The following is a 25,243-nucleotide window of genomic DNA, read 5'->3' on the forward strand; positions in this document are numbered from 1 at the left end:
TGAAAAGAGCAAGGAGCATAGAATAAAAAGTTAATAAAAAATACTATACGAAATGTATAAATAATAATCTAATAGCAATGTTATAATAATACTACATAACATATTATAGAATAATGCTATAATAAAAAATAATAACAAGAAATGCGTGCAACTATCTGCTTCAGATCGCACGGAGAAGAAGAGTCCGCGTTCGAGTCAGACCAGCGGTGGACGATTTCGTCACTGCCGAGTCCCAGCACTTCAACTCTGCCCTAAACGGTTTATTCCGAGACCAATATAAGTACAACCCCATCCGTGAACCAAAACCTCTTGCAGGAGCTTCAGCTTCACCTGAGAAATCGATTTTACAAGACTTTCTATCAGATATTCTAAAGAACGATGAACCTACGAAAGTCACAACCACTGAGGTACCTGAAACCGCATGGACAATGTCTCCAGCCATGACCACTCCTATGGTGATCCCTGAAGACGTCAGTGGAACTACAGAAATCCAGATTACCACAATTCCAACCACTTATAAGATTGAAGAAACAACAATCACAGAGTCGCCTTACGAAGATCTATTTAGTAAATTAATTAAAAAACCACACGATAATATAAAGATAAACGAACAAGAGAAAAAAGAAAAGAACGAGAAGAAGATAGTTACTGGAGAGAAGGAACAGCAAACCTGGGAAACAACGAAGAAATGGAACCGGAAGAATTTTCAGAACACTCTCAGTTTTGTCTCAATAGCAGGTAAATATACAACCAAAGGTAATGATGAGAGCAAGTCGAACGATGAATTAAATGATTCAGAATCATTTCGAAATATAGAAGAAATAAGCTTTAATCAGAAAGAATCAAATAGGAAGAATGATGTGCTGGAGGATCGCAGTGAGGTAGATAGAGACAGTACAATAGAGTTCGAAGAAAGTAATAAAGAATCAAAAGACGAGGATTATAACCATCCCAAGAATCACAGGGCCAAATGGAGCGAGGTGAGATACCCGTCTGCCTTCGATCACTCCAAATCATCCAGCTGGAATTATGATTCAAAAACGAGTGGTAGATCTGCCACAACGTCGATTCCGGGATTAGTAACAAAGAAGGAAGGAGACACCAGTGTAAAGACACTCTCAGACTACGTTCAAGCAATCTTCGATACTATGAAGAGTGCTGAGGAGGAGACAACAGTAAACAACACAGAAAATCCAGATGAAACCACCACCACTGGGCTTCCTGTATTTAATACAGAGATTCCAGATCACGATAATGATTCAAAGCAAGAAATATTAGCGGATAATGAAAAGATTTTTAAATTAAAAGACGATGAAGTTAAAATGACTACTCAAGCGAGCTTTGAAGAGTCACAGACAATTGGAGATGTTAATGAAAATGGTAAGGAATCGACGGAGACTGAAACCACGTCGTATATCGATCTGGAGAACGCGACTACCTTGGGACGAATCGACATGATTGCAGACACAACGACGAGTTCTACGTCCGAAAATTATTTCGCAAGTGACCCTCCTCTGTCGACGACTTTGAAACCGAGTAGCACCACTTTATTAATTAATTCGACAGAATCAATATTAGGAAAGGTCCTGCGAACCTCAACAACTACCAAGGTCTCGCATATGACGGAGATTTGCTACAGAGGCCGATGCGTGATGACGAGGCCCAGTCGAGACGATCAGTTCAGATGAAGAGAAAAAGATTGGTAATCGATAAAAATGTAAGAGAATAAATAGTGTCATTCCCTTCGACCTGATCTAGGGAATGGATCGTTTCTGTATATAGAGAGGGCCTCATTGACTGCGTTCTTCGTACCATGTCTCGTTTTATTTATTTAATTGGAACTTTCTCTAAAAGCGATTTTCTTAGTATCTTCTTCTTCGCGGAAGGTGCAGAGTGTAAAGCTTAACTCGTTGAGGATTAATTAGTAAAATGATGTGTAAAAATATTTTGTGGATAGAAGTGTTCCTTTTGTTTACTAAAAGTATAATAATTAATAAATGTTAATTGTCAGATAATTTTATTGGATGATTTCACTCATTATGAGCGAAGCGGTGAGATGTGTAAAAGTCTCTGTGAACAAAAGTATTTCTCCTTTTCACTTGTAAATAGAACAATGATATTGATTATTGAATAAATGATTTTCATCTCAATGAGTGGAGATTAACCATATGTAGATATAATATAAAGAAGAACATATAAATGGAAATAAATCTAAAAAGTAGTTTTATTAACTCCTTTTTAGTTCTAATCAGAATTATGATATTAATTACTGAATAAAATATCTTCCATCTCAAGGAGTTAAGACTAATCAAATGTATAATGTAAAGAAGATATATGTAAATGAAGAAATGTGAAAATGATTGAATTAAGCGAATTAAGAGATTCAACAGAGAAAGTAGTAGAACATTACCCTAGTCAGGGTAAACTGATTCGATAAGAAATATCAAGTTGACAACGAATCGATAATGTGTGATGAAGTTTGTTTATGAAAATCGTACCAGGGGATTCTCTGGTGTTTTTGACTGAGTTCGAAGCCGGAAACAGAGGCCCTGCTGGCGTTCCATCAATGACTCTAATCTAGAGAAAAAAAAAGGATAAAGAAAAAGATAAAAAATGAAACGATAAAGCGTTAAATCTATTTAATTGAAATCTAATCCTGTCACCTGCTGTTGGTATGCGTGTAAGTTAAACGTTTAAGTACTTTATTAAAAACACAAGAAAGCAAAAACCAGTCTTTTTTTCACACAACCCTACGTAAGTTCCTTGACACTTCCTATGATTGGTTTGTTAAACTGATCTCATTGACCTCCTTTTTGTTTATGCTGCAAACCTGATTACAATTAGTGTTTATTGAGCAGATCACTTTATCTGAAAATTATTGTATGTTTATAAAAAAATTGAGTACTATTTCAAAATTGAATACTGGGTGCTATAGTTAATTTATGAATTTTTCGTGCTTAACTTATTTAGCTCTAGAAATGATACAAAGGATATTATGAGCGGCTAAAGGATTTTAGATTTTTTGGTGATATTTGTTTTACAAATGAAGTTTATGATTAATAACTTTATTGAAGAAAATCCGTTCGTGAAAAAGTTCCCTTAGATTCAATGCATTAGAACTATGTCAAATTATGACAAACAATTACTTCCAAAGAAATTTCGTGTTTCCTTCTTTTTTTACAGAAACATCCTTTTCTGTTAAGAAAAATCGATGTTGCATTTTAAAATGAACGAAAGAATATAGACGAGTAAACTGAAAATTTAATTAAAAAATTCATTAATTATGGAATATATAACGCTACACAAGCGCGCACACATACACATATACACATATACATAGAGTCGAAAATCTGACCCCGATTCAAGGCACAAAGGATAAGGATTGAAGAACAGAATCGTTACAGCCGAAGGCTGATTAAATCATTCGTTGGAGAACAGAGCCAAGAATAAACGTTTCTCCTATTGTAGTTCCACGATTTGAAGAAAGGTAGGAACGGGATGGGTGTGCACGTTTTCCTTTCAAAAGGAAAGACGGACAACTTCTCCAAACTCGCCCCTTTCGCGTTAAATTGAGCCAACAAACTCCCAGGACCAAAGTTCAATGGAGTTCATCAGCCTGGTTGCATCTCTTCTAATTAACCTTCCATTGTTTTTCTGTGAAAACTCTCTAACAACGGTCAGGTCGGTCGTAGGTTTAATTTTTATTTCACAATCCAATAATTTCTGCAAATGAGTATTATTAATTACTGTTTATCTGAAAATTTATAAAAAAAGAACAGATGAAGTTAACGAGGAAAGATTAAATATACAATATTTAACGTAAAAGCATAATATATAATAAAATAAGGTAACTGTAATTTATAACAAATATATGTATAATTCTTAAGTACACATACATGGAATGCACCTAATAATTGAGGATTTGGAATGATAAATGAGATATACACGCTCTAAAAGCGAATATTTTCAATTTTCGACCTTTGCCATCTGAATAAATTTAATCAAAAAAGAAATGATCAAAAATATACATTTTACTTGTGGTATATTATTGTATAATCTTTAATACTTGCCATTCGTTATTTAACTTATTAGGTATTATACTTATGTTATATTTCGTATTATATATTATATTACTTGTAATATACTGTAATCTCTGTCATTTAAATCATCTAACATTTAGTATTTGTAGTACACTATAGTCTTTAACACTTAAATGGTTAACCATTTAAGCTCTATAATTTCAGTATTAGTTTTATAATCTACAATTTTTTAATTTCATAATTTATAAAAATATGTGGAATCCATTATGTGAGTGAGTTTAATAATTCTGCTGTTATTTATCTAATAGGAAGATTCCATATATGTATATAATTGTCAATATGGCGGTTGGAATTAATCGGTTAAATTAATTTGATTCGTCCGTGGCATTCGTTCGATCATCTTTAGAATTCTATTTCGAGGTTCTCGGGGTTGTTTATCGATGCACGGAACCCCTCTTGAAAGCCATCAAGCCCACCGAAGAAAATTATCAAAGCGTACCGGAAGTCACATTACGATCATTTTCCAATAGTTACGCTTTCCTATCCTATCTACATTGTATCGAAGGGCCATACCATCGATTCTTGTCGATATCTGTGCCACGGGTACGACACCACTGTCACTTCTGATGGCCACTTCGAGTCCGGAAATAGGAAATAATCAACTCGACGATATCTCGAAATAGACTAACGACGGGTTTGAATTTAGAGTGTGCCCTTGACACTGCCAAAAGATTCAATTTTCCCTCATCACCCATGTCATAATTCAACACTTTTAACGGATACTACTACAGTGAAAATACGATTCGGATATTCGATTTCTGATACATGTTGCATGTTATGTCATTTCGCGATCAATCGACACTCCATATCGACTTAACTCTGCTATGTCCTTGAGCTTATTTTCAACACAATTATGGTTTTTTATTGTCAAAAAATTTCTTTGACTTGAAGAAATTGTTAAAAAGTTTATTGATATAGGTATAATTTCTTGTCCCACTTTGAATTGATCGGAAACCATATTGATCAACTCCATAAATTGAAAAGTAAGAAAGTATGAGGTTACAAACAAATTACAATACAGTAAATTAAATAAAAAGTAATATTTAAGGCAAAAACAGTCACTGTAAGAAAAAATCTTTTTTGTCTTATAAAGACCAATTTTCTGATTCGAGTACATATCTGTTGTTAGGTTAGTTATTAGATTATATAGCAAAAAAAAAGATTGCAGTATACATTACTAAAGATTATAATGTACTACAAATCTTAAATAAAAAACGATTTATTGTTTAAAACTACAACATATTACAAGTAACAACATATAGCATGTTACAAGTATTAAATGATAAATGGTAAGTATTAAAGACTAGATATAGTATACTACAAGCAGAGCGTACAGTTATAACCATTTCTTCCCCTCTAAGTTCATTAAATGGTAAAGATGAAAAATTGATTATATTTTCCAAGAAATTTTTTTAGTTTCTTTTTTGTAACAATATATTTTAAAAGATCTTTAAAGGAATTCATAAATTTGTGAGATATTGAAGGTAACAGAATATTTGGAACATGTACTAAAGAGAAGTTTCATAGCAGGCGTAAATGTCTGCCGAACTCTCAACCTAATTTTCATATGCCACGAATAACTGACGTTTCCGGTGGTGTCACATGGCGTAGGAAACGACGGGGAAAAGTGGAAAGAGAGAAAAAAAAAAGAAAGGTGGCACAAATCGTGGTGAGTAGTCAAGCGAGAAATGGCGTTGCACCGTTGCGTTGGATCGATCGCAAGTCGCTTTGTGTCTGAAGTTCGTCACAGATGGCGGCACTTCATAGAAATGTTTCCCTACTTCGAGGAAAGAACAGGGTGAGTCATAGAACATCAACATCGGCGAGAGCAGTGGTACGACCGCGAATTTCGCGAGACGGTTCGCGCGGATAAACTTTCACAGTAACTTCGTGTTACACGAGGTAAATCTAAAGATTTTTCTCGATAGTTTCTTTAAATTTATATTCACGCCTTGTTAAATCAATTTCCATTATCGAATGATCAAAATATCAGTTATTTATTAATAATTATTCCTTAATATTATATATTTTGATATTTCTACTCTTAATGTAACTAAAAAATATTTCTTCATAAATTTTAATTTCTTCATAAATTCTGAATTTTTAATTTTAAGTTGTAAATTTTCTATAAAAGAAATAATTGTAAGTATTTTCTTAATATATAAAAAAATTTGGAAATTGTAGAGATCGTTAGATTTTCGACATTTAATCGTAAGATTGTTATTTCTTCAAAAGGTTTTGTGAAATCTGTTAGTGATTGATCGCGATCAATCATACTCGATGATCTACTAATAATTGATCAAATTAATCAGAACGTTCGATTAATCATTAATCAATCCTGATAAAAATGACCATCGATCATAACCAAGAACATATTTAACTTAAATGTCACGTGATTTTGATCATTTCTACAGTCACTTTTATATCAAACCTATTCTACTTATAGATGAATTCAATACGACTTACCATTATTACGATTTCGCCTTCATCCAGTCTTAATTATCTTCGTCAATAAAATACTCACATTTTTCACGTTTATATTCAAGCTAACGATCAACAAACTTCGCGATGTCTCATAACCGCTACCGGAAGAAAATTGCAAATTATTTCAGAAAATTGCCCCATGGTAATCCGTCGCAAGAGTGGCGCCACTATGCGGCCAGTGCCGCGAAACGATGCAACGGAGACGAAGGGCGAAGAGAGTTCGCGAATAGAGGGTGCATAGAGGGAGCGAGTTCAGTTCAGGCGCAAAGGTCCTCGGTTAAGGACGCGACGGTCCTGCTAATCGGGACACTATGCCAGGCGGCGAGGGGTCCCCGATCAATCTCCTCGACCACCGTACATCGACCACCTCCGGCGAGTGCGCGAACAGTGACGAAGATGAGAGGACGACGGGCACCGCTTCCAGCACGATGACGACCGTCCTCGCGGGCGACGGTCTTAGACGGAGGAAGGTCATACACGCGGCCAAAGAAACCTTCGACAAGGGTGAGTTTTAATAAATCTCCTCCATTTGTAGTACTACTGATGCCAAACTCATAAATCATCTTGTCATTCCTTATGTTTGATTTTTCATCAAGCAGACATAATGTGGTATAATTCTTTCGGCGTAACGATAGTACATGCATTCATGTGAATACGAATAATTCGTAGCGATAGTTAGTACATATTCTCAGTGATAAACACCAAATGCAACCGATCTAGTAACCGACAGAACCTAACGACTATACAGTCGAATTTGGTCGTATTATTGGACGACATCTAGACATACAATACATCGATATTCGGACCGTTATTCTTTGCCCCTGCGAATATACGTTTCAGTCAGAAAACATAAGAAAGAGTATATTCGCTGTCCGCAGTGCGCGCAGTCACGGATGCTATCTCAGCGGCGTTGGTGCGCGCGTTCTCAATGCCGCGCCGTTGTAAATACATGGGGCTGTGTATGTTCAGAAGGTAGATGGGTTTCGTTACGAAAGCTCGCGCAATAATCGCGATGTGGGGAAGTATTAAATCACTGTCAATGATTTTCGTGGTTGCTTATTTTCATCCACGAATCGATTCACCTTCTGAACCAAAAATGGTTCGTACACACGCCCACCCGGTCATCCCCTTCTTCTTAGCCCGCGAGCCCCCTCTGAATTCAGCTTATCCCCCTTTGCACCCAACTCCACTCGGCTGCGTACGCAGGTCTTGATTCGCGGTTCTTTCACAACCAATTTGTTTATATTATAGGTGAATATATTACCATATTCTTTAGAATGACGTTAAAACAGAATTGGAATATAATTGTCCTCTGAATGTTGGATTCTTGAAATATATTTACAAATTATTGGTAGTTTATTTTGAAACATCATAGAAAAACAGCTGAGAAAAAGATGAAGAACCTATATAAATATGGTACATCGTATACATATGTACCTCTGAAAAATTCATGTAATTAAAACTTTCCACAGTTTTTGAAGTACTTAAGAACCTTCCTATTTCAAAACTTTAAATGAACCAATTGCTTTGGAAGTACTGTATTATTTCAAGGATTCATCTATAAATCATAGATTCTACTCTTTTTGCCACTAAAAATCTTAGGAATAACGCAAAACTTAGAAAATCACCTTTTGGCTGTATTTTCAGTGCAAGTAATCGCCGTGTGTCACCTCTCCTCGTGTCGACTCTTCGAGATCTAGATAGCGAAGTGGGGGTTAGACCAATAGAGTAGGGGCCGGTAATCGCGTGCAAGCTGACGAGAGAGCGCATTATCGCCTAAGGGCATTGCATTTTCGAGCAAATTTCAGCGATACCAGTGTGGTTTAATCGGAATTCAAACGTCGTATCTCGCATCAATGCTAGTGTTCGAACGGTCGAGTTTCTTCACCCTGTGACCGTCAGGATACAATCGGTCATGATTTGACCTTTAAAGCGAATAATCCATTTTTTATCGTGCTTTTTTCCTTTGCATTTCTAGAAATAGCTGAGGTTCGACTACATATTTGTTCAAATGGTCTTGGGCCAAAATGATGTTAGTATTTAAAAATTTCTTTTGAATCATTTCTCAGAGGATTTGAGATAGGAATTATCTAATTATGGAAGAGCAGCTAAATCCACAAAGGAATTTTATTAGATTTGATCATGCTACTCCACAAAATTTCGCTGAAACGGATACTCCATATCTAAACGTGATAACTCGGCTCTCTGTGGCTTTATCTTCTACGCCATGTCAGAAGTAATTGGATCCATCTATTTAAACGACTTTGTTCGGGGAAACCGTATTTACATTTCCTTTGTGAATTATTCTATGAATTATTTTCAATAATATTGTTTTGTTATGAAATTTAAAAAAAAAATGACTCTAATGAGTTATTTCATTTTTGTCAGAAATTAATTATATCATATTAATCTGTATTAAAACATAGAAAATTATCAATAAAGACTATTAATATCCGATTTGTGATCTAGAAAATATAAAAAATTTCTAAAGGAATCCCTAAAAATCCGCAGTGTTGATTACCAAGCATCATCGAGGGGTAAATTAAAATTAAAGAACATGCCACAAAAGCATACCATGTAAACCCTACTCTAGTTCTCACCATGAATCGCGTGAACGCAAACATTACGTGATTCTAAAAATCCGTGCAACACCAAGAGACCTCGTTCTATAGCGGTAATTGTGCATTTTCATTTAGGTTCGCATTTTCGATACCGGTAATCCGGCGAATGTAATTTTATGCGGCGTTGATAATCTCCACGGGACGAATAGGTTTGATCATCTCATCGATGCACGACTACCTCGCGCCACAATGTGGCTATATTATTATTGCAGGGCGATATGCATAGTAGATGAAATTACCTGATTTAGTGGGATTTATTTCAATGATATACTCTACTTTAAATATTATGAAGTTTAAAATATGATTATATTAAATTAATTAATATTTTTTGAGGTTATGATCAGTTTTTAGGTTTGATAGTTTTTAAGATTTAATATGTTTGATCTTAAATTTTCATGATTTTGACAATTAATGTGGATACTAGCTTTTTTTGTATTGATTAATAAAAACAGAACATTTCTAATAAGAACAGAACAGCAAAATTTTATACACTATCACGTGTAAACTGTAATTAGAATTGTTAAATCCATTTTTGCAAACGATACCAGAAATATTAAAAAAAATGTATTGCAAAACAAGAGATCATTTTAATATTTATAGCTTTTCCCCTACATAAAAAGTCGCGATTGAAACTTGAATGGCGGTTCTTTTCACACGTTATATCTCAGCATGCAGCCTCTCCATTCTATATAAACGGCTCGTTATGCACTGAGGAAGGTCACTGTACTAAAATTATTTCCCTCAAATTTTCTGCATTTTTAAAAAAACCTCCTTCACTAAGGTTAACTTTCTCAGCAACGACCACACATTTTCTAAACGATTAAACAATTTCATCATCTTGCTTTTATAAAAATCGTGGGTTTTAGAATTAAAAAATTCATAGAACATACATTTCACATACATTTCAAATTGTTTACAGTGTAGTAATTTCACAATAATAAAACTGTATAGTTGCATTAAAAAATATATGTTGATATCGAAATTTTTATAGATAATAGTGTAGAAAACAAAGTCAAATATTCTATCAAGTTTCTCTCATTAAATCAAGCAACTTTTACACTAAAATATTTCCTCATAATAGTTGAAGAAGCAATCTTTACGTGTTGCATAAAACATATGGCCTTGAATAAGATTTGAACTCCTCATATTGCTGAAAATGTCTCAAATTACGTGTTTTTACCCTCGAAACGTGCAAACTTTAACTCCTGATAGTTATATCAGTTTCACCGATTATGTGTAACCTTTTAAGAAAACTATCCTTTTCAGGGTCACCCTGTACATATACCGGGCTGTGAAATGGTGGTATGAAGTATAACTGTATATACTTGAGCGTGACGTAAGAGAGTGCTCCATCCCCTCTATTACCTACCAAAATGAGGCGCGTGAACAGTCCTGAAACGACTCCTATCGTCAATACATGAAATGGCGATTTCTAAAGACGCTTAAGTGATTTTTGAGTGTTCGAATCATCAATTAGTAATAGGCCGACAATCATATTCTTCGATATTTTATTTTCATATCACTCGACATGTTTCATGTGTTTTACATCCTTTGAATGGTTGATCTGGTTCTTCTAAGATAATATTTTCATTACATTATTAAAATGAGTATTACATAAAAAGGTAGGAATTATATATACTAAAAAAATAAGATAGTGATTAAATAAAAATGGTTTAACATTTTAAGTAATAATAATGTTAATAAATTGATTTATTAGAAATTAGAAACTTAGGTATGTTTTTAGAAAGTTATATTATTCGTATCATTTTTCAATGTCTTTCAAATGGTGAATTAAATAATTTTTTATTAAAAATAAAGAATTACATATTAAAGTTACATATGTAATTCTCTCTAAACGAAATTAACGTAAGTCGATTAACAGGAATTAATTAGGTAGGTTAAGTTAAACAGAATACGACGCTATTTAGGGTCACGAACGCGAAGCCATACGACGAAAAGACACGTATAGTGTAGCTTAAAAAGCACGTGCCACTGATGCTACCAACGCATGGAACGCAAAGAAATGGGATGATCGATACACCAGTCATAAAGTGCCACACGTTTGACATCGATTTGCTTTAAAAGACACGTAACGTTCATGTCATATCTCGTAAAGTATACGAACTAAGTATGCTGAAAAAGATAGTAATAAAGTTCTAAAAATTACTCTGTATATAGTATATGGAGTTACTTCTACGTGCAATTTTCATATAAAAATATCAAACGTGTATGTGTGTGATAAATTATATCATTTTAGAATATATAATTTTGTATTACATTATATGAAATGATAAAGTTTTATTGTCACCCGATATCTACATACTTAAGTAGTAAATACTACTATTCCAGAATATTATTCTACGCTGCCATTTAGTATGTATACATACATACATATCGAGTTAATTTCAAAACAACTTCGATCTCTAAATGCGTTGACTAATAAATCCTACAATTCCAAAATATTGTTCCACGCCCCGTATCTGGTAACAAAACTTTAGAGCCATCGAGTATAGTAATTTAACATCGAATAACAAACTCTATGACTTCAAAATGTCATCATACGCAGTATACATATAACAAGTTCTCGACCAATCTTTGCAACTATACTCTGTATAGTAGCTCACAAAAATATTTGGACACTTACCATATAAAATTTTTTGCTTATTGCTTTCATTATAGTGCTAAAGAAATTTTAAAACGTGTTGAACAACGTATATGTTTTAATACATATATATATGCATATATACGTATAGTCCTATACCTAAGTAAGTAGAAATAAGTATCAATGAAGTTTCGTTAAATACAACTTACTTGCACAAAAATATGAGAATTAATTTCAATTACTGAATAAATACTCTATATACTATACAGATACGTAATAAATAAAATTACCATTATTAATATAAATAAATATAAATAATATTATTATATATATAATATTCATACTAATTCGATTAAACTTCATTGATACCTACTTCCTTATATAACTTATCTTTGTCCCCGACTATATCTCATGTTCATTTCGAAACAACTAATATAACATTATAATAACATTTGTAAATTTTCCTTTTATACGCTTTAAGACGTTAAAATTTCAAGGGAGTCAAAAGCAATCTTCATAGAGTATGACACAAATCTCTCTGAGATTTACGATTTACAATGCCGAGGTATAGACTAATCTACCAAAACCGTGATTTTTCAAGGACGATAATCTAGAATCTCTATGGAACTTTGTCTAAAACTTTCAACTTATTTTGTGCATCATTAACGATTCTCTTAGAATCGCGGCTTCAGTTAAAACGGTTAACGGTTCTACATATCTCCTTAATGATTTGGTAAACATTTTTAAAAATTCTGATGAGTCTGTCGGTGCACGTATTTTGCTTCCACTACCTTATTTTTGTCCCTGACTATATTCATAAACATTTTCTATGTTAAGTGTTCGAATATTTTCATAAATCACTGTCCTTCCTTTTAACCGTTCCTAAAGAAATCTTTCTAACTTTCGAAAGCAACGCTCGTTTCTACGATATTCCGTCTCTGGATGTTCGAAAGGTTTTAACTGATACTTTCCTCCTCCGTGGAAACCAAGGCAACCGTCACCGTGCTTCTAGAAGATAGTGTGCTCAGAGACGTGTACATAATATCACGCAACACTTGAGAGAACAGGCTATGGGCGAAATACGGTCGATTTAATAGACTGGAACTATTGTATGAGATGTAAAATGTTGAAAGCATACAAGTCTCTATACCCTGCAAGATAACATTTTATCAATTTGACCAGAGTTACGGGTTTATTCGTTTCTTAAATTTATGCATAATTGTGGTCTTGAGATGACAGGATCTCGAACAAAACTCGATTAATTATTGTAGCAGCCACTCAACTGGATAGCGCAGTATAAAGTCTAGAGTACTGTAAAGATTAGGGCTATAGAGTCATGTATAATTTGATGAATAAATTCATGTCTATAGTGGATGAGGAAAGTGTTTGAACATATATTTATTTTTCTCGATAATTATTTAGCGTAATAGAGTGTTTAATATTCAATAAATTTACTTACTGTACGGTTTCCATTAGGTATCAGGCATTTTTACTTGTAACTTGGAATACTTTGATTTTACAAAGCATGTGGAAAATTGTATATATGTAGTCAACACAAGGAAAGATAAATGTATTATTATGATATATATAAAAATTCATATTTATTTATTTAGAAAAATTGTCTTTTTAAGTTTGCACTTAAAGCTTGACTGTTCTATGTGCTTTCTATTTATTAGAACAAAATAGTATATCAGGCATACATAGTATCATATAAATGTTTATGAATTTCTTAATAATTAATAATAATTGAGCCAATTGTTAGCATTAATAGTTACTTAATATAAGAATATAAAAATATACTAAAAGTAAAGTTACTGTGTTTGTTATTTATATATGAAGATAAAAGTGGGAAAGGTTGCTTATTCTTCTGTCACCTACCTGAAGTTCGATAACGTAATAATATTCATGTTAACCATTGTATTCAATAATCTCTCAATGATTATTTATTATTATTTTAATAATTCAACGACGATTCTTTAACATTATTACGTGTTACTTCATGTATCTATCACCTAATAGATCTCACATTACTTTTTACAAGATGACATTCCATTTTGTAGAATATATAAGAAGTTTCAGTAAAATCTTATTATAAATAGATCTTATGTACGATATTTACAAAAATAAAAAGATGGTGCATTAAATTCTTCGATTTTATTCTGCTATAATTTTAATGTCGTTCAATCAAACTTTGTCCACCGCAGTTAAACGGTCATAAAAGCTAAAAGCATAATAGGAATATAAAAATCATAATAACCGCACTAAAAACATATCATGGCTAATTTAAGATAATTTTGTGGAGAAATAAAATCAATGAAATCGTTATTGGTCGTATGATAGAGATATGACCCATTTTGATTGGTAATAGTCCAAAAATATACTTATTTTATCTCACATTTACTCTTCGTTGATGTTCGTACAATTTATAGGAGAGAAACTTTGCCAGAAATTCTTGAATTCAATTTACTTTCGTTAATATTCTATTACGTTCTGTAATGGTAGTAATATAAAAAGAATAAAAGATGAATTACTAATATACAGTGGTAAAATATTAATAATTTAATTTTTTACTGCAATTTAACTGTTAGATAAAGATATTTTTTTATTTTTGTTATATTTCACCTTTATTACCTTAAACAAATAAATCTCCATATGAAATAACTTCTTATATAAATTATATACAATTTGAATTTTAAATAGAAATTAACTTACAAAAAAAAAGAGGAAATCAGAATTACTTTGAAAGAAGGGTACATTTTGTTTTGACGGAAATATACCTTTTGTACAATCCTGCGCAGAGTAAAACAAATGCTAGTGTGTTATTCGATTCTAAAAAAAATTAATACTACCGTTCTTTCCATCGATGGTAAAGCAAGTAACACACAAAGAACAATAAAAATCGAATTCCCCTTTGGAATTTCCGCTTCCTACCCCGTGAGCACCTCTGCAACGTCGTTTATCACCGGAAGAACGAGTAGAACGTTAAAAAGGGAAAAAGGAAACTTTTCGTGTTCGTACCGCGTGTTGAACGTGCAAAATGATGTTCTAACGAACAAAATACAGTGCATTATACAACGAGCTCCGCCAGCTCGGAAAATGCAATTTTCCATAGAGATGGATAACGGAGGGTGGAACTCTTAACTTTCAGAATACAAACCATACGGAAATTTGTGTCCAGGTCTTTCCTGACAATGTTGCAGAATCTTACAAAATTTATATTTCTCATTAATATATTTATATCTATATATAATAAAATATTAATAAAATAAGAAACATCATATATAAATATAATGTATTATATAATATAATAATATATTTTTTATATTAGACTTTGGATGAATGTTAATGTTCTTAATTGGGGGAAATACCTTCGTCTATATTTCTCTCATTCAGGGAAAGAAATAGATATTATATATTTAGTACAAAAATAGTAGTCACATCATTTAATTTTCTATAAAATTAAACAATAGTCCAATTACCTAATTTTCTATAAAAAGAAAAATAACTAATTCTAAATTTCAGACGAAATTTCGGGAAGATTCAGTCTTACATAGATTGAAACAAACATAATTCCTGCATCCGATGAAGCTACGATATCACAGCGGTCGCTGAGCAATTTCCTGATTCGTAACCGTTGGCCAGAAAATTACCTTCGGCACGGTAGCGTGAAACTCTTTTTATTGCGGTCTCGCGATAGGAGCTGGTTGCGAGGAAGTTTTTAAATCGCCATTAATACAATGTGTCCTTGGGAGGTTTGATAGAAAACGTGGATTAAAAGCATTTCTTAATCTTATTTATTGAAAAAGAAAACGGATCATATAATAATGTCGCACTATTTTTTAACAGTTGTCTATCTTTAAAAGATTCATCTTCTTAAAAATTTTGATAAGTTTGATTAAAAAATACCAGGATTGAAAACGTTTTTCAAGTTACTTAGTGAAGAGGAAAAAAAGATGACAATATTGTCATGCTATTTGTTGGTGTTATATATATTTTTTTTCCTCTGTTGTTGTTATATATTTATAGTTGTCCATTTTTAAGTCTGTTAAAAAAATTAATATTTTTAAGAGTAACAAATTTTTCAATTTCGGGAAATTTTTTAAAATTTTTTAAAATAATCCAACAAATGATAGAGTTTTAATAATTCAAAAGGTAGCGTTGTACATTGCGGAGGAATTTGATTGGACAAGGAAAGAAATTTATTAATGATCTCGCAACGCATTAACTGGCCTAAATTTAATTTATTATCGAACAAAGGGAGCTCACATATTTTACAGCCGTTCCGTAGTTGTATCTTCTTTCTTCTGTTTTCTTATTTGTGGTTCAGCCACAGTTTGAACGTTCTGCAATATAACGACCCTATGTTCTGTTCCTCGTATTCTATAAAAGGAAACGGGTGACTGAAAATTGAAATAAGTATTATCGTTATACGAAAAAGGCAACTCAAGTATTTCGTTAATGATCAACGCTGAATTGTCTGCGACTTGCTTCGAATTCGTTAAAAATTCTCAGTGCTTCGCTTTGATACTCGACGATCTTTCCAATTCTTTATCTTCGAGTTAATTATGTCTGCCGAGTATGTCTCCAGAAAAAAGAGCTCTGCTTCTTCATTACATTAAAGAAAAAGATGTGCTGTATAAGACAGATAAAATGTGATAATTGAATATTTTCGAACGGCATAAGAAAATGAAAATAAAATTTTGTATAGAAAAATTGTATAAGTAATTTATAATATAGCTATGGCTATATATATTCCACATATCATTATAAATATATGTATATGACCCTAAATTCATCTACATATGTATATGTCGATGTTAACAAACATCGCTTCAATTCATAACCTCACAATATCTGTTCCACCAGTAGTACGTTTTCGAATATACATTACCTCTTTAAAATAGATAAAATCGATAAATCAACAACAATCAGAAATTCAGATTCAATTCATTTACATATTATTGTTTAATCGAAGAAGAGGACTGTTAGACTGGTTAGGCGAATTACAGCTCGGGGGCCGCTTCCACGTCTCGTTATATGGATCGTCGCGTTTCCATCAATTACGCGAGCTATTAAACCCCGCAATTTGCCGCTTTATTAAGGAAACCCGCGTTCTCGCTTCATCACGTTCACGGAAAATTAATCCTTGGAAAAATAACACGACGCTAACGACGTGTCTCGTTAGGAGACACCAGGTCTGGCATGGATCGATATTTAATAACAACACGTCGTTTCCATTTTCCTTTTCTTTTGCAGCATCCCGTCTACTCAGGCGGAAGATACCATGCACAGGCCACTTGATGACCCCCCGCCGCCTATGGATACAGAAGGTTCCAACTCAAGTACGTTTTCGAATCATTACATACTTCTATTATGTACCACTGTAGTTTCGTTATGTCCTCTATTTATCATTTCCTTAAAAAGGTTACTACAAATTATGAAAAATATTTTAATAAGTTTATTATTTAATATTATTACTTTTTCATTTTTGGATAGCTTAGTGTTTCTGCACTTTGTTACATATATGATGGCTTTTACACATTTATAGAATTCTGTATAATATTGTCAAATAGTATATGTATTCGTTACGTATATTTGCAATGTATCTGTTACACATCAATTTCAAGTTTGAAGTTAACCAAATTCAACACAATCAGTGCTTTGGCAAACCTCTCTAAATATCTCCTTATATTATCTATTACAAATATTTACTATTTAATATATAACTATTACAAATATTTATTATTTGGTGAAAAAAATGTTGACATTTAATATACGTAATTTTAAACATTAGAAGAGGTTAAGTTTGCTTTTATATATTCAAGAAGGGAAAAAACGAAAATGCTTTAAAAGAAACACCTAGTACATACCACAAGGCCTTTTTTTTCTTCGTCTCTTTTTTCGTGTATAATGATAGAACAATTTTTCACTGTTATCGTAAACGATTACCATGATTGAAAAAATGCCAGCATTCGCTGTAACACATGTTCGACAAATATAACCGCTAATTACTCGACCATTGTCCGAATTGAATTATCTGTGACGAAGCAAGAAGCCAGTGGTGAGAACGTATGCAAAAACATTCCAACTTAATTCTACGCCCGAGCACACCGGATCCTTATATGCATCTGAATGGCTCATCTATCACCATATTCCTGACCAATTGAAATCAATACACGACGAGCACAGGGAATCCATCGTGTACAGTGTACGGTATCCACGTGACGTACAAACAAATTTTGTTGCACACATCCTCGTTATTCTACGTTACTATGTACCCGGTTTATAATTGGGATTGGCTTTCTTGTTTACGGAAACGCGTTCTACGGCTATTGATTTTATCGTTATTGATCAAACGATTGCGTGTAGGGGCGGACAGAGCTTAGGAATGACGTGCAAATCCTAAATCATCAATTTATAATTAGTAAACTAGTATCAGGGCTGTCTAATATAATGATGTAATAACCAATTAATAATATTAGGAAATTAGCGAGTTATTGGCATAATCGAACAATTTATGTATAATTTGTAAAATTTACTTGTAAAATAATCAATTTATTATTATCAAATTTCATACAACTATTTTATCTATTATTGTAAATAAAATATGTACATCCACGTACTATAAAACAACTATTAGAACTATGATTCGGTACGAATTCGCACTACAGTCATGCAAGAAGTTGACGCGTCAGCCATCTAGAGAGGAATCTCAAGAATATCGTTAACAAGGGTGTAGGAATGAAAAGAATTGAGAAAGGTGGCGTTAGCGAATAAAACGGCCAACCAGTGAAATTGATTCCCCTACGATATGTATCCAATTCTATCCTTTTCACATTATTGTTATACATTTGTAGCTCTTTATTTACTTATTCTACTTTACGTATTTTTATGTTCGCATACATTTTCGGGCAACTTTTCTATTCGTGATACGACGCATTATCGTTGTGCCGATATGTCGACAATACCGACATAGGAACTGCAATTTGGCGAGATCATCATTGTGTATGCCTTCACTATCGTCTGTTTGGTAGAAAAGTTTCGAAACAAATAAACTCCTGTCAATCGGTCAAACAAACTGTTTGATGATGTTGTTAGAAGTTGCTCTTCGAAAGGAAATTGTAACGAGAGGTTTCAAGCCTGCCACTTATTCAAAGCTTGTTACGTGCTTTTATTAAGATGTCTGCTATTTCTTTTACTATGTATAGTAGCTCACAAGAGTATTCTAGCACTTACAATAGGAAACTTTTATGTATATATTGTATGTGTTGTAGAAAATATTTTGAAATCTCATTAGCATCATAGCGAGATAAGACTGTTATGATTATATTAATAAAGCTCGAATATAATGTGAAAATGTTTATATATAGAAGTCACAAAATGTATCAAAGTAATTAAATAATTAGTCATTCATTACATTAATAAGGTACAATATCGATTAAAAAATTAAAACTTACTAACAAACGAATTAAATATATAGCGTTTAGTAAAAAGATTAGTATATGTTATGATAGCTTAAGCTGTAATAAATGTTAAAGATGGTCCTAGTGAATATCGAGGCTTATTAATGAAATCTCTAAAATATGTACTTACACTAAATATCTTATATGTTTTATAGAATTTTTTAATACCCAAAAATATCTTAATGAAGTTTGAGAATTATTCTACACATATTCTTAATTCTAGATTTAATTCTAGATGTAATTTTCATATAAATTATCAAATAGTGAATTGTATAATTTTAGAATATAATTCTGTACGTTACATGTAGTTATTATAGTCGAATCTCATTACACTGTTAGAGACATTCTACAGTGTTTCATATCATGCACATAGTATATTCATGAAAGATTTCTATATATAAACATTCATGAGCTGCTCTAGGTATATGACACAGAATATGATGTAACGAGGTCGTAAGATCGGTCAGTAGTCAAAGCATTCATATTTCGGATATCGGGACAAAGAAAATGACAAGAACAATAGTGGATAAGGAATTTAAACCTCGACAGAGGCCGTATGTATATCTATACATACAAAGAAAGCTTTAATATAATGTCATTTTATATCCATTTTGTAGGATAAATTTATATTTATGTTACTATTTCTTTTTCCCTACTTCCATTTAAAATATTTATATTTATATCGCAATTTGTTGAATAGTGATTAACATTTGCAGTTTTTCTACTTTGATATAGACATATATCTATATAGAAATGTAGACCCTATAGTTTAATTCTTCAATTTCAGATTATCATGATTAAAATCATTTGTGTAAAGTTGATACGACGTGGATACAAATATTTAAAAGGAAAACAGGTTCACATTAAAATATTCACGGAGGATGTCTGCGTAATATGAAAAAAGGTAAAACATGTAAAAATTTAAATACATAAGGGCTCTAAAAATATACAAAATATGAAAGATGTAGTAAAACAGTAATAACGAGGGAAGAAAGTGAAAGCAAAACCCATGAAACTTGCATTACCCCTCGTTCTAACGAATAATTCATCGAAACGGAGGCAGAAGATCGATAAGTTAAAGTGTGTATAAGACACGAACGAAAAAATACAAAACTAACGTGCAAACAATTATTCACATCAGTAAATTAACGCAAAGAGCATCAAGATCTTTAAAGCGTGCTTTATCAATGTTAAACATATATACAGGATGTTCGCTGTGGTAAATTTCAATGATATTCATTAAAATGAATACATAATTTTATGAATGAAACTTTCTCGTTTGCCCGTGCTTATTTATAAAGTATTTTTATTTATCTTAAAATTATACTTTTTAAAACAATATTACTTTTTTAATCGGATATGCTTTTTCTGAATTAGTTTTCTTGGGAAAATCTGATCAAACAGTGTCATGTGCAGAAAAATGACTTCACCTAACTATATTTCGACCAATCAAACGATCAAAGAGCGATGAAAAAATCCATCCTGTGTAACAACGTTGCAGAAGGGTTAGGTTGAGGTTAGGTTGCAGAGGATTAAACACATCTCTGCGTTCTTTTTGGATCTACGTGCTGCTCACTGGTCGTCAGTTAATTTAATATAAGGTGACCTTTTAAAAAGCGTCATCTTTATCCCCGTAACGATGGTAGTTCCGATGAGATATCCTAAGACATGCCCACGCGCGATTTCTATTCTTTGTTACGTAACTTTTTCCATATACCGTCCGATACCAGCCATCATTTGCGTTCCGGAAGTTCAGCCTCCTCCGTGAGATTTTTTATTTGACTCACGTAGAAAAGTTGGCTTTATTAGCTGTTTTTCTTTTTTACGCATAATGTGGTAGAAAATTGAAAATCGTCGGAGGACTTTTTTAGCAAAGAAATATAATAGATAGGAAGAAGCATTGGAAGGAGGAAAATGGAGGTATTCTTTTCCACTTTACAATTTCATTGTTCAATATTTTATACTAAATGCAGAAGTTTTAACTTCTGTGAGAGACTGCACTACACAGAGACCGATATTACAGTACTACTCATAATATAATGGCTCAAAATTACAATTACAGTTACATCAAAAGTTAATTGTAAACTCTGAAGTCTTTTTCTTCTTAGTTCCCTCTTAAACTACAATCTAATTAGCATTGTCAGTATGTAGCGTAAGTTCTAGTTAGCACATCAAGTATAAATTAAATCTTCGTAACAAAATAACGTTAAAGTCTTTGTACTTGTTTGGCTACGCTCCATGATTCGTCACTGCCATCTAGTGTCATGTTCTCATACATTGCTCTTTATGTAGTAAATATTAGCAATTTCTGAGAAAGAAGGATTTCTTTTAATTCCAACAGAGTAGATAATACGGATAATAGAAGTGGATTTCGACGGCGGTATTAGGTCAGACATGGCATCAGGATATCTTCGCACGTAGATTGTCAATATCAAGCAATCTGCTGCCGTTTGGAAGACGGCCAGGGCAAACGACTTTACTCCCTATGCCAGACCACATGTATAATTCGTCCTACGGTCTACGATTCCATAGGGAAATAAGTGTACTTTGTCCAGCGATAAGTACGAAATAACGTCATGGTTCTGATTTGTGGACATTCGAGTGTATCTTATTTCTTACGAGAAACCTGATTATTTCGATGATATGGAGATATGGAATAAAATGAGTAAACTGGTAAAATAGAACAACTTAACAAAGACAAACAACTTAAAAAATAATCCTAGAAGCGCGAGAAACTTTGCAACTTAACAAAACTCTACGAAATTAAAGAGTTCTAAAAATTGAAGTATTTGAATCCCAAGGAACTAAAAAATAGAAATCCAGGAATTTAAACTCTAAGAACTCTAAAACTAAAAATTCATAAAGATTTGTTGTAATCGATATTCGCCAAATATGAATGATCAATTGTACAGGAATGCGACGTCGTGATGATGTTTCCAAGCGGAGCAAGCGATGAAACTCTGATGTGGCTCCTAGGCCGTCTTCGGGCGGGAACCCCGGGCCTAGTGGTGCATGTGCGACATCATACTTCGTCAGACACTTATGGCTTTTATTTAACAGCTCCCTTTAGTGTGTATGTATATTTCTTATATATTGTAAGTTATAATCATTATATTCTATTGATTATATGAAATCTCAGGAACCAAACTGATTTGATTAAAAAGATTGAAAATGATACTTATTTATTCATAGACTATTGAAAGCTGCCGAAGAGGTGCATTTACCAAAGACTTTACGTCAAGAATTCGGTGGAGGATTGAAAGAATTCGTAGGTTCTGAATCGAGCTGTTTCGAAGGTAGCGACGACGAATCTCGATTCTTCACTACTCAGGAAAGGCAATCGCTGGTCCTGCACCTGCTGCATACTCTTAGGGCGGGTCCGCAGGATCTTCACAGTCTATCCGGTCTTAAGATGGTGGAAGGTCAAGCAATTATTCCAAAATGCCTTTCTGCTGGGATTATATCCCAGGTTAGTGTTATTCGCTAAACGATCTTTGATCTGCAAATGCAGAATGGTATAAGTTCCTTTAAGAATTCTTATGAATAATCAAAATGTCTTACTTAAATTGAATCTATAAGAATTCTTAAAGAAATTTATATTACTCTGAGAAATTATTAATTATTACTAATTGTTGATAAGTTTGTGACGGATGAAAAGAAAGGTGTGCGTTTCGTCCCGGGACTACCGGTGGACTCGTTAGTAAGGCTATATCCAGTAATCCCTGCCTTAGACGTAGAGGGAGTCTCGCTAGGTGCGGTATTTGTATCAATCGCCCGTATATTCGACCGCTAGCGAGATAGACAGACTCGTTGTCGTCGTAGCCCTCTAGTGTTGGCGGTTGGTATCAGCGGATCGCCCGGGAGGCGTTGATGCCTCGACCTGTTTGTACCGATCCGCCACAAGTTCAACTTTCTTGAAAATTTTTTAGCTTTTCATAAAAAGATTTAATTGTTTCTTTTCAACTTATAGTTGTACCTGTACTTATAAGAAGAAATATATTTTCTTCCAGGTCTTCCCTCTTCACGAATTGCCTGCGTTGGAGAAGCTGCAACGAACATGGGTTCGCGCGTTTCTTAGCCCCCAACCCTTGGACGACATTTGTAAATACTTCGGAGTCAAGATTACCATGTACTTCGCATGGCTCGGTCATTACACCACCGCTTTGATCGTTCCAGCTGCAGTGGGTGCCATATATTGGGTAAGAAAAGAAATAAATATTCCTACAGTTTACAAGTATTAATTATAACGTTTGTAGAACATGAGAATATTTTTTCCAGGTAACTATCCATAAAAGTAATTCTGTAATACCGAGCCATGAAAGTCTCAAATATTTGGCTAAGAAAACTTTCAACAAAGCTACAAGTCAAATTTTGAATACCCAACAATTCTCATATTTTCATTTTATAATTTTCAATAATGTTAATCTTGTAACTAATAGCCTTTCTATAGAGTGTATTCATGATTGTTTTAGCTTCTCGAAGAAGGTCGAACTCGTCTAAAGCGTTTCTACGAATAAAATTATGTTCCTTTTTTGTAACCATTTTTAACCACTTTGTCCTTAATTTCTAGTTTTACATATTCTTGCGTTTGGAATATGTAATGAGTTATGTTAAGTGAAAGTTCAAAAATCCACAGAATGCACATAATACGGAAAAATATGTGAAATATAGAAAATGTAATATTTATTGTAATACTTACTAGATAAAACAGACTTGTGTCTGGATTCCACCTTTTCAATTATATTGACAAGGATATGAATTTGCATAAATACCTTCAACCTAATAACGACTCAGTACAATATTGTAATATTGTAATAAGATTTTATGTAAGTGTAGTATTGCATTGTTAACGCCTATCTCGTTTTAACTTGATCTTCCAGGTCGGCATCATCGGCAGGAATCAAGCGGTGGAAGATGTAGCGTACGTTCTGTTCTCCGTCTTCAATGTGATCTGGGCCACGGTTTATCTGGAAACCTGGAAAAGAAGGGGCGCCGAATTGGCCTACAGGTGGGGTACTTTGGATCAAAGAGATGACCTACTTGTCGAGCCTAGGCCCTTGTTCACGGTAAGTTTCCTGGCGATCACTAGCGCCACTCTCGCTTTCTCTCACACGTTTTTCGCTTTTTCGCTTTAAAACACAGTTGAAGTTAGTTGTACTGAGTGTAATTCCAATGCTATGATATCTTTTCCTCTTCTCTCTTTTCCGAAATTGAAGGGCACTTTGGAAACTTCAGCTGTAACAGGGAGATTGGAGCCAACATATCCTAGATGGAAGAGAAACATGTTCCGGTACTTTGTCAGCGTTCCGATTATCGCAGCGTGCTTATTCTTCGTTTTCATTGTGATGATCCTCAGCTTTCAGATACAGGTTCGAGACATGTTTTGTACTTTTACATGAACAAAAACTTATTGAATATGGAATACTTGATTAAATACATGATTTATTCGACCTATTAATATGTTTATCTGGAGTACTTATTCAAAATAATACTTTAAAGGAAAATGTAGAAGTTTACAATAAGATAGATCTAAACAGATCTAAATTCCTGACACATATTTTAATGTTTTTTTAGATACGTGTTATTGGAAAGAAAATTTTCTTTTGGAGTTCCTTCTAAAGAAGTTTACACAACATAAAACCATTTCTTAATTAGATATTCCTTTCAGCATACATCTGAAAAAGCATAATTTTAGTTTCACTATTATACATGTATGTGTGATATAATGTAGATTTAACACTTCATAGAATAGAAATTTCATCGCTTTGCTAAAATTAAATACTTTTTGAAAACAAGAAAATCTAAAGCTAGATGACATCTCTGTTATTAACAAAAGCATACTATAAATTATAAATTGTGCGTTGTAAAAATTTATTTAAAAGTAACAAATTAGATAGAATAACTTAATGCATTTTTCCCAGCTGACAAATTAAAAATTCCTTCCAACTTCTTGTTATTTGAATTCGAGTTTTA

General features: G+C 33.1%; 2 protein-coding genes and 1 long non-coding RNA gene across 11 annotated transcripts in view; 2 read left to right on the forward strand and 1 right to left on the reverse strand.

Annotated features, from left to right (window-relative positions):
• Window positions 1-2,910, forward strand: part of LOC100748192 — a 29,107-nt gene extending 26,197 nt beyond the window's left edge. Inside the window, exon 10 of the mRNA XM_012381511.3 lies at window positions 165-2,910. Coding sequence (XP_012236934.1) covers window positions 165-1,688 — 1,524 coding nt within the window. The 3' untranslated portion in view covers window positions 1,689-2,910. The remainder of the gene's footprint in view (window positions 1-164) is intronic.
• Window positions 1-6,706, reverse strand: part of LOC112212251 — a 35,394-nt gene extending 28,688 nt beyond the window's left edge. Inside the window, exon 1 of the long non-coding RNA XR_004461317.1 lies at window positions 6,567-6,706. This is a non-coding gene — a long non-coding RNA (uncharacterized LOC112212251). The remainder of the gene's footprint in view (window positions 1-6,566) is intronic.
• The window catches only part of LOC100748553 (anoctamin-8), a 28,127-nt gene continuing 8,762 nt past the window's right edge, over window positions 5,879-25,243 (forward strand). For 7 of the 9 annotated variants that reach the window (XM_033319357.1, XM_033319363.1, XM_033319366.1 and 4 more), the window contains exons 1-8: window positions 5,880-6,002; window positions 6,713-7,088; window positions 17,064-17,149; window positions 22,183-22,343; window positions 22,463-22,739; window positions 23,281-23,469; window positions 24,151-24,336; window positions 24,487-24,639. In XM_033319357.1, coding sequence (XP_033175248.1) covers window positions 6,896-7,088; window positions 17,064-17,149; window positions 22,183-22,343; window positions 22,463-22,739; window positions 23,281-23,469; window positions 24,151-24,336; window positions 24,487-24,639 — 1,245 coding nt within the window. In that variant the 5' untranslated portion in view covers window positions 5,880-6,002; window positions 6,713-6,895. Of the gene's footprint in view, window positions 6,003-6,712; window positions 7,089-17,063; window positions 17,150-22,182; window positions 22,344-22,462; window positions 22,740-23,280; window positions 23,470-24,150; window positions 24,337-24,486; window positions 24,640-25,243 lie in introns of those variants that run through there. The other 2 variants (XM_033319372.1, XM_033319376.1) reach the window with 2 other exon arrangements.

Source organism: Bombus impatiens, unplaced genomic scaffold (genome assembly GCF_000188095.3).
Source record: "Bombus impatiens unplaced genomic scaffold, BIMP_2.2 scf_0019, whole genome shotgun sequence".
Lineage (NCBI taxonomy): Eukaryota > Metazoa > Arthropoda > Insecta > Hymenoptera > Apidae > Bombus > Bombus impatiens.